The sequence below is a fragment of the Microchirus variegatus genome (genome assembly GCF_963457635.1).
Source record: "Microchirus variegatus genome assembly, chromosome: 3".
Taxonomy (NCBI): domain Eukaryota; kingdom Metazoa; phylum Chordata; class Actinopteri; order Pleuronectiformes; family Soleidae; genus Microchirus; species Microchirus variegatus.
The window spans coordinates 29196198-29207138 of NC_139804.1; the positions used below are offsets into that span (position 1 = coordinate 29196198).

A 10941-nucleotide genomic window follows, 5' to 3' on the forward strand; every position below is an offset into this window, starting at 1 on the left:
GGATTCACTAACGCGTGCTACGATGGACTGATCATCAAGGCACAATGAGACCTACGTAGAAAAATACGCAAACGTAGCACAAGCGTATCTTTGCAAAATGCCCGTATGACCCGTGTTTCCGGTGCAATACTGCCCCCTGCAGTTGCGGAGTAGTACGATGGACCATTTTATGATACGTCCACGCTATCTGGACACATCACGCTTTAGGAAGTGTTGAATTTGACCAAAGACATTTGATCCAGCTTGAATAACTGCGCGTGTGCAATAATCAACAGTTAAAGTAAAGTACTTTTTCTGAGTCGGACGCTATGGCGAGTGCTGACGACGTGAGGGGAAACGTGAAGGTATTTCAGATGTATTTATAATTCAATGCGAACTTTTCTTCCAAAGCAGCGGTGCCACGATTCCACAAAAGCTGCTCATGCGCATGTAGATTTATATATATATATATATTTTTTTTTAATACTTTGAAATCATTTGCTGCAGCAAGCGGGAAATGCATTGATTTTTAATCCTTTCATGCAATCTACTGTTTAAGCGCTTATTAAAAAATATTTTAACATTTCCATTTAGTGACATCATTAAAAACGTGTAGTTGTGAATATAGAATATAATCTTATTGTTTTTATCATGAATGAATTCATTATGGGAACGTGTGTAAAACGATATATTTATATGAAAATAAAGTAATTATTATATTATTATTGTCAAATACAATAAATAAATACTCAAGCTCCAAGTGTCCAAGGTATATTGCACCAATTAGGCAATTTATATTTACTTCATAATGCAAAACGAAATAAATGCTTTAGCGTCCAATAATCTATCATCCAGTTAAACTTTTACAACCAACTTTGCCCTGGAATGTTCTAATGAGGTGATAATCTAGTCCAGATTTGACAAGTATAGGCTTAAGGTTAGTATGGTTTTTTTTCAGTTCAGTTTACTACCAGGTCCAAATATTATAAACAAACAGAAATAGATGAAAAGAAAGCAGAACAACAGAAAAGTTTAGAGTCAGAAATTAAACCTACTGATTGGAGCAAAGCAATATTTAGTGAATTATTTTTAGTGCTGCAACTACAGTACAATGATAATCAATGAATCTTTTTGACTGTGGTTGAGGAAAGAATATTTAATCTATTATTTTGATTAATTTGTGCATCAGGTTTCACAGTAAAGCTTGAAAAGTGCTGACGCCTGCGTTACATAATAAGTCACTTGAGCTGCTGCACAGAGGTTTCTTGAGCAATATCTGGAGACATTTTTCTGTACCTTGTCCAATTTGGGCAATGTGCAACAGACGTAAAGACAGTGCTGATAAATCAGGTTCTCAGCAGTATACTTGTGTTCATGTGTTAAAGACTGTGTATGCTGACGAGTGTTGATTGTACAGCAATACTATGGCAGTCGACTGGAGTCTTCTGCCGATTTACAAACAAGTGCCACCGGCTGCAGTTTGCCCTCTGCCCGTGTACCAAAACCTGTCATCGATGCACTGAGCCTGGTTCACCCAGAGGTGGACAAAAGGTAAAGCACTTGCTCTTTCTTTATATACACTACAGTTCAAAAGTTTAGTGTCACCTGTACAATTTTTTTGTGTTTCTCATTAAAAAGTCACACTTTTATTCATCAGAAGAGTTGAAATATTGTCAAGACATTGTCAAGATTAGCAATAATGATTTTTATTCAAAACAATAATTTTGTCCTTCAAACTTTGCTTTTGTCAAAAAACCAGCAAAACTGTTTTCAGCTGTGCTAACATCATTGCACAAGGGTTTTAAAATCAAATCAAATCAACTTTATATAGATAAAAGACCAGTACCGGAGGACTTCAGGGTCCGGAAGGGCAGATACGGTAAAATCAGGTCAGACAGATAAGAAGGCCCAAGGCAGTTAAGACACTTATAAACTAATAAAAGAATCTTAAGGTTGATCCTGAAGCACACAGTGAGCCAATTCTAAAACTGGTGTAATGTGAACCCACCTTCTGGTCTTGGTCAGCACATGTGCAGCTGAGTTCTGGTGCAGTTGATGGTGTGAAATACTCTTTTTTGGAAGACCATAGAGCAAGGCATTACAGTAATCGAACCAGCTAGAGATAAACATGCATTAGCACCTCTGTGCCGGTCAGAGAGAGAACCGAGCGAACTCTGGCTATATTCTTAAGATGGTAAAAAAAACAATCTTTGTAGTATTTTGGATGTGTGGAATAAAATCAAGCTCAGAGTCGAAAAGAACGCCCAAGTTTTTTTTATCAAGGGTTTTCTTATCATCCAATAGCCTTCTAATGCAATTAGCAAACACAATGTACCATTAGAACACTGGAAATGCACCTATACACCTATGTACATATTCCATTAAAAACCAGACGTTTGCAGCTAGAATAGTCGTTTACCACATTAACAATGTAAAGAGTGTATTTATGATCCATGAATAAAGTTCCAAAAAAAAAGTGTTTTTCTTTCAAAAAATAAGGACATTTCTAAGTGACCCCAAACTTTTGAATGGTAGTTTATATCATTTTACATCAGCGGTAGCTGTGAGGCACAGAGTCCAGGACAGACCAGAACATGAAACACCTGCAAATCGTCATCAAAGAGACATTTTGATCAGGCCTCAGATTCAATGACAAATTAGTTATTGATCAGCGCTCAAAAACAGTAATGTGTGCAGAGATTCAACATGTAATCCAGCAGATAAAACTCATTTACTGCTGGTCTTTTTTTTTTAGTTTATTTCTGCACAGGATTATCCCTGCCATGTGTGTATACTTCCCATCATTGAACTGAGCCTTCGTGGTTATGCACTGTTGTCATCGGCATCACTTGTCTCCAGGTTCTTTGGATGCGGCCTTCCGTTCCCAGCCAAGCTGGAAGGCTGCAGAGTGCTGGACCTCGGCAGCGGCTCCGGCAGAGACTGCTATGCCTTCTCTAAACTTGTTGGAGAGAATGGACATGTGACTGGACTCGACATGACAGAGGAGCTGGTAGTTACACGCAAGCAGATAGATAGATAGATAGATAGATAGATAGATAGATAGATAGATAGATAGATAGATAGATAGATAGATAGATAGATAGATAGATAGATAGATAGATAGATAGATAGATAGATAGATAGATAGATAGATAGATAGACTCTGTACTCACACAGTCTCGTTCTTTAGGTGAACGTGTCTCGTCAGTACATCGATTATCATCAAAAGAAGTTCGGCTATGAGAAGCCTAACGTCGCCTTTGTGCACGGGTACATGGAGAAGCTCGGTGACGCCGGCATACAGAGTGACTCCATGGATGTTTTGTTGTAAGTTTACCAGTAAAATGTTAATAATGCTACACTTGGTTTTATGGTTTTACTGTGACTGTGACAGAGAAAGAGCTTTGTTTGGTTGATGATTAAAATGTTTTTGCCTCTTGAACCTTTAGATCCAACTGTGTAATCTGTCTTTGTCCCGATAAGAGAGCAGTCCTACAGCAGGCCTACAATGTGCTCAAGGTTAATCTGAACAATTTGTACTATATAACTCTATTCATCTCAAACATTATTCATTATTTATGTTTTTCACGACTCCCTCTTTTTAAACAGGAAGGAGGCGAAATGTATTACAGTGACATGTATGCAAGCGCTGTTATTCCTGACCACATGAAGCAAGATGAAGTCCTGTGGGGTAAAAATAACACACAAAAGTTACCATTTAAAACGTAAGAATGTATAGATTCTGTATAGCATCTATCTATAAAGCAAGTTGCGTCAGTCTGTCTGTGACAGGCGTTTCTCACTGACCGTTAGTCAGATTGCCCTAAGACTTTTGGATATGGGTTGAGCATGGCCCGATGGTGTGCATCCTTGATTTTCTAATTTTTTGGAATACTTTTAATTTTCACTGATTTATCACGGTGCGCTTTCGCTGATTCATCACACTACACCAGGGAGGCAGCGGCTCATCAGCAGCAGCTGCGCTGTCTGTAGCAGGGAGGTGGGAGTGAAGAGGCTGTCCTCACAAATATGCGAGCACATATTTATTTTTGCCTTAGCATGCTACTACTTTGCGGCTAACTTGGCGAAGCTGTTACCAAAGGTAAGCTAGCGAGGCTACGATTAGCATTAGCGTAGGGCTAACATAACACCGTGCAACCTCATTAGCAAATGTTTTCATTTTCGATTAGCTTTAGTGTAGCTAGATGTTGTGACTGTGAGCCACGCCTTCCTTATCATGCATTACCATAACGGAAAAATCTTCTTCAGCTCCCATACTACAAACATACTTTCTACGTGCACTGCACTAGTATATAATAATTCTCTTTTTGTTGATCTAGGTGAAGGAATGGGTGGTTCTCTGTTTTGGCAAGACCTCATTTCCTTGGCCCACAGCGTAGGTTTCAGCACTCCACGCCTCGTTTCGGCGAGCCACATTGTCGTCTACAACAGTGAACTCAAGGCGAAAGCTGGTAATGGGAAATGGATGTAATACTTTATACTTTAAATAATGGGTTGAAAGAAAAACAATCTACAAATGAGGTGACTCTTGATTTTGCAGGAGACATCAGGTATGCTTCAGGTACTTATCGGCTCTTCAAGCTGCCCAAAACTACTGTCACGTCACGGGCGTTGGTTACTTATAAAGGGACTGTGCCAAGTTTCCCAGATCAGTTGGGCTTCGATTCAACATATTGCTTCAAGGTATAATAAAAGCAACACATTATTATCATTATTATTATTATTATAATAATACATTGTTTTTACGAATGGATGTTTTATGTTAATAATCTTATGGTTTGTGCTGTGTAGAAAGATGTTGCAGTGGAGGTCGATGGAGAGATGGCAGCGATCCTCCAGAGTTCCCGTTTTTCCCCTGATTTTGAAATTCAGACTTTGGATAAACCAGAGTCCAGCTCAGAGTCAGCATCACAGGTAGCTGATGTATCTTGAACAACGATCCTTTATCGAATTTGACATATTTGATTTAAAAATGTGCCCTTTTATAAGATTTAAAAGAAATAGTGAGACACAACCTTTAACCTGATTAATGATGGCATATGGCTCTTCATTACCACACAGCACGCTGATATTCTTCTTTTTTTTGTTTTCTTTTCCCTCAGTACTGCCACCTCAACCCATTTGTGTTGACTGACAAATGTGGATCCTCTGTCAAACAATGCTCCAAAACAAGAAAATGAAGTGACAAAGACGACTGAGGACAGCTGCAAAGTCAAATCTCACACTCTGTCTTTAAAGATTCATTAGTTTAGAGGATAATAATTCCATGTTTTCTCTATAATTGCCTTCTTTACATCAACATTGTGATTTGAAAGAATTTAATAAGCAAATTGCAAAGGCTGCAATTTTAATAGTTCTATTTTCATTGTTCGACATTCTTTATCAATTTAATAACGTGACACTAACATAGTGCATATCTTATATACATAAATAAAGGTGAATCTGTTTGTTGCAACACTCCTCCGTGTTCTAAATCTATATTTCAGCTAAATTAAACTGAAATCCCCAAAAATCATTCATACAAAGTTCATATTTTTGCCCTTCAAATGCTGCTTCCTGCTCCATGAAGACATTTTCTCTGTTCTCACAAGACGAAGCTGTGATTAAGAGCATTCACTAGTTTGGGCAGAACTACAATTTCTTTAACTACAGCGTGTGTGTAATTCAGTCGGATGCTGTCTATAGCGACGTGTGGCCAGTAGGTGGTGCTATGTTACAGGATTGTACATGGACAGAAATGTCCTTATTTTTTAAGGAATGGCACTTTTTTTTCAATGAATATAACATTAAATGAATCATAAATACACTCTATACATTGTTAATGTGTTAAACGACTATTCTAGTTGCAAACGTCTGGTTTTTAATGGAATATGTACATAGGTGTATAGAGGCCCATTTCCAGTGTTCTAATGGTACATTGTGTTTGCTAATCGTGTTAGAAGACTATTGGATGATTAGACAAAAATAGGAAAAAATTGTATAGGTGACCCCAAATTTTTGAACGTTAGTGTACGAGCCAGTCATGAAGCACACCCCTGAGGTGTGGATAGGGAAATGGTGTTTGAATGTTAACATTTACATTCAGATGCAGCTCCTATGTTGTTCTTGTTGGGTTTTTTTTATTATTTGAATTTAAGTGCAGCCTCAAAATTCAAAATGAATACTTAAGAATACTTACTTACTTTAACTAAACATTAAACATAGGAAAAGTATTTGTTTAAGTATTAATTTTGAGTAAAATACACATTATTTGGCTGTTTAAATGTCAATTGCAATTAAATAATGCACCAATTGTTACATTTTGCGGGGGAAAAAATCACCCGCATTATGTAGTAACAACCGCTATATGTAATCACTTATTACATAATAGTAGTTTGAATAAAAAAAGTTTTATTTCATTCGCTTGCATGTCATGTGACCAACTGAGTCTAAATCCTAGTCCAAATAGTTTTTAAATCAATCAATCAATCAATCAATCTTTATTTATATAGCCCACAGTTTACAAAACATAGTTTGTCTCACGGGACTTCACAGGGTTGGTAACATTCTCTGTCCTTAGACCTTCGACCAGGGTAAGGAAAAACTACCAAAAAACTATTTACTTTCATTATTACTTCATACCCTCAAGGCTGCATATTTCAGCGATTAGTCACAACAACTACATCTTATTGATGCAATAGTGCGTAATTAAAGGCCAAGTAACTGCATTTCTGTCAACTGAGACGCTGAAGTTGGCCTACTCTTCATGTCAGATTGTGAGGAAACTTTCCTCCAGTGTTTCCAGTGGTTGACCCCTCTGCTTCTCAGCCTCTGTGTCGTGGGCTTTGAGCCAGAGCGCCTATAGCAGCAGGGGGGCCGCATGGTGGGAAAGGGGAAGTCCTCCAGCATGGTGGAGAGGTCACGGAAACGTCGCCGGTGAAAGGTCGCTGTGGCTTTATAGCCTTCAGCCACACGCTCTAGCCCACAAGAGCAGAGGGGGGGGGGGAGAAAGGGAGGAAGCAGCAGCAAGGGAGAGCGTGGAGGAAGCCAGCGACACGAGCCGTTCATCTGCTCTGCAGTGTGGACCTCACACACACACACACACACACACATTCTTGTACTTGTGGCATACTGAGGACCAGGTAAAAGTGCTGACAAAGTGAGGACCAGCATTTCCACTTTATAAATCAACACAATTACAAATATCTACTTCATAAATGACATCTACAAAGAACTACTGGTTGCAGTACCATAACATGTCTGCAGGTGGAGCCCAAGAGCAAAAAGGGCTGGAAAACTTTTATTTTTTTTATGTTTTTTATTATTATTATTTTTGGTCCAAAATTTGACAAAAACGGCATACTATACTATGTCGTCCAAAATTTGAAAAAGAAATTTTACCCAAAATTTGACAAAAACGTCGTACGATACTGTCGTACAGAATTTGAAAACAAAAAAAAAATTGTACCCAAAATGTTTGGTCCAAAATTTGAAAAAAATGTTTGGTCCAAAATTTGAAAAAAATGTTTGGTCCAAAATTTGAAAAAAATGTTTGGTCCAAAATTTGAAAAAAATGTTTGGTCCAAAATTTGAAAAAAAAGTTTGGTCCAAAATTTGAAAAAAATGTTTGGTCCAAAATTTGAAAAAAATGTTTGGTCCAAAATTTGAAAAAAATGTTTGTTCTAAAATTTGAAAAAAATGTTTGGTCCAAAATTTGAAAAAAATGTTTGGTCCAAAATTTGAAAAAAATGTTTGGTCCAAAATTTGAAAAAAATGTTTGGTCCAAAATTTGAAAAAAATGTTTGGTCCAAAATTTGAAAAAAATGTTTGGTCCAAAATTTGAAAAAAATGTTTGGTCCAAAATTTAGAAAAAAATGTTTGGTCCAAAATTTAAAAAAAATGTTTGGTCCAAAATTTAAAAAAAATGCTTGGTCCAAAATTTGGAATAAAAGGTTTGACAAAAAATTGAAGAAAATGTTTGACAAAAAATTTGAAAAATATGTTTGACAAAAACTTTGAAAAAAATGTTTGACAAAAAATATGAAAGTATATGTTTATACAATTTTTGAAAGGACCGGCCAAAATGTCCTCACTCCGTAAAAAAAACCCTCACTTTGTTGGTTAAAAACCCTCACTGGTCCTCGGTAAATCGCAACTACAAGAACACACACACACACACACACACACACACACACACACACACACACACACACACACACACACACACACACACACACACACACACACACAGAGGCTACCAGCTCAGTCATGAGATAGCATCTGTTTTGCATGTTATTTTATCATAGCTCACCCTTTTTAGAATGACATCACAGGTAAACTGAGGTTATGACAAACACATTTCTCCACTCATGAAAGGGAGGGAGAGCTTAGGATGGTTTCACAGTGTGCATTTGAATAAAGTTTTCTGACCAAATTAGGGGACAACTTGTCTGAAAAATGTTAAATTCTAGACGCTGAATAATACGGACAACTGTGGAGAAAGCAAAAAAAGAAAGAAAGAAATCTAAGACACCCTTTTCGTCAGTTAGAATTGCATACCAGATGCGTAGTGTGTCTGGTATGTATGCTTAAATTCTGAGGGAATGTTTTCATTTCAACTGAAGACAAAGTGCCTTAGTGTTTTTTCTCTGTGTTGTCAAAAGTGTTTTTACTGTTCGGAAAAAGGCTTTCCTCTCGTAAGCTCGCAAATGACGAAAAAGACCATCACCATTTATTTTTTTGAATGTAGTTTATTACAATATCATATAATATAAAAAATAGAATGCATTTTAATATAAAAATGAGAAGGAAAAAAAAAACCTTGAATAACAAGACACAAATCATCCCTTTCAAAAGTATCAAAAGACAAACGTTGATCGAAAACACAAAATCTTTGGGTACGCCGTTATATGTCAGGAAGGAGAGTAAAAAAAACAACAAACAACAAAAAAACAAATGCCATGCTACAAAACAGACAGGGCAGCAAATGTGCATGTACCCTCACTGGCTGTAATCAACAACATACTTTGGCAAGAAATGGCTCATATGAACAGACAAAAGTTACCACATTTTCATATATGAAGCACATTTCCCTTCCCCCTCACTGGTTTAAAAGTTCAGTAAAATTAAATCTAAAATTGATTTGTCTGAGCCATTTAATTATCTGACCAAAGGCAATCGGGAACAACTGCCCTTCCTCTTTATACTGGAGGGGCGATTCTTTTCATGTAACACAACAATATGAAGTTCCAAGTGAAAATGAATATCATTTCCTATCATCTTCACCCCTTTAAGGACTCCTCTCAGTTAAAACAAAGAAATAATAATAATTAAAAAAACATGCTTTAAATAGATAAAATGGACAAAAGAGACAAACAACAAACATACCAAAAAACAAACAAAACAAACAGGCTGTTATTGTAACTAAACGCGACATTGAAGTATATTTCTGTGTACCATAATTGGCCAAAGATTTGACCGCTACCCGACGTATGACAGTAGAAATCCTCTCAGAAAACGGAAAAAGAAAAGAAAAAACTTCAGAAACTAATCCGTTCCGTTTCACGTCATCCTTACTTATCCTTGGACGTAACGAACTCCCGACCGTCCGAGTGAGAAACGTGCCGGACATTACATGAGTCTGTACCACTGTCGCATCGTCGTGGCAACACAGCGTAAACATCGTGTGGACGAAATGTGCAAAATATACAAAGAGAAGAGGAGACTGAGCTTTTCACTGCACGACCAAAGCTGTCACATTACGCTTCACTTGTTACAGACGTGTGGAAAATAAACATTAACGTCAAACATTTAAGCTTTAAAAAAAAAAAAAAAATATATATATATATATATATAAGGCCCTCATCAATATGAAATGCACAATTTTGGATCACAGTACAATATGTGTAGTGTGAAGCACTGTCTCACTTCAGTTAAAAGCTCAGTATTTCAAATCTCCCAAGGCCACTGCCTTTCACTCAACATTGTGCCACTAGTGTCCTATAAAGTACTAAAAAACATGCATTGCATAGAGTATAAACCCTTTTATTTCCTGTGGTATATATATTTTTTTTTCACTAACATAGAGCAGCGTCCTCGTGGCGAAAAACTGTGAGGAGGCTGCACGAATAAAACCAAGGCTTCAGTAACATGTAGTAAAGAAAACACTGTATAGCCACTCACTGTATAGGCTATTATGTCGTTTATAGCTGAAGAAAACGACACAAACTCACTTCTGTTTGTGAGGAACACAAATATTCCTGGAGTGTTGTGTGGAACACGTTCAGGCAACAAATCCCAAACTCCTGAATCTGTGGACAGACGGGCGAGTGTTTCAGGAGTGGGTCTCTTAGCCTGACGGTCAGTAACTGTGTCGTAACTGTGGTGGATCCTCAGTGTACTGCTGCTGCTGCTGCTGCACCTCCAGTACAAACCAAGGACAGCTGAACTTTGTACGCAGTCCACAAAAGTACAAAGAAGATCGGAGAGAAGGCAAAATCATGGCGGTTTGTATAATGTCTTAAAACACCAGGATCTGTAACAGGGCCATCACACTAATGCGAGTTAGTGATTCTGTATTGAATACAATAAAACGGGTAAGGCACATACGGTTTTATTCCCCCAAAAAATCATCTATTATGATAATAATAATAATAATAATAATAAAAAAAAAGAATATTCTGATGTTCAACCAGAGGTGATGATTATCCCACATGGTTCTGCACGTCCGTGTAAAGCAGAGCTGCAGAGAGTTTGACTCATAAGTGCCAGCTAAGACCATGATGGATTCAGGTCTCGCTAAGAGAACTAAATTGTCTGTGTCAGGGCATTTAAGTCTTGGAGGGTTGACAACGAAATGAAATCATTCAGATTCAACGAAAAAGGCAGGGTCTCTAACCTTTTGGACGTTGCAGCATTTGTTTTGGTTTTCAGACACACAAGGGTTGCTACGTGTTTTTTTTT

At 37.4% G+C, this 10941-nt stretch overlaps 1 protein-coding gene across 1 annotated transcript; it reads left to right on the forward strand.

Annotated features, from left to right (window-relative positions):
• Nucleotides 1-194: 194 nt before the first annotated feature.
• LOC310924657 (arsenite methyltransferase) lies at nt 195-5793 on the forward strand. The gene is made up of 10 exons (XM_083886447.1): nt 195-344; nt 1397-1530; nt 2839-2989; nt 3170-3306; nt 3429-3498; nt 3589-3670; nt 4320-4451; nt 4541-4683; nt 4792-4914; nt 5103-5793. The coding sequence occupies exons 1-10, from the start codon at nt 309-311 to the stop codon at nt 5178-5180; spliced, it is 1086 nt and encodes a 361-aa protein (XP_083742573.1). The 5' UTR covers nt 195-308; the 3' UTR covers nt 5181-5793.
• Nucleotides 5794-10941: the final 5148 nt, after the last annotated feature.

What these genes read in the sequence shown, in the direction of transcription:
- LOC310924657 (XM_083886447.1), top strand. Translation starts at nt 309, where the DNA reads ATGGCGAGTGCTGACGACGTGAGGGGAAACGTGAAG. An exon ending in GACTCCATGGATGTTTTGTT is followed by an intron (nt 3,307 to 3,428) that starts GTAAGTTTACCA and finishes TTGAACCTTTAG; the next exon opens with ATCCAACTGTGTAATCTGTC. An exon ending in GCAAGATGAAGTCCTGTGGG is followed by an intron (nt 3,671 to 4,319) that starts GTAAAAATAACA and finishes TTGTTGATCTAG; the next exon opens with GTGAAGGAATGGGTGGTTCT.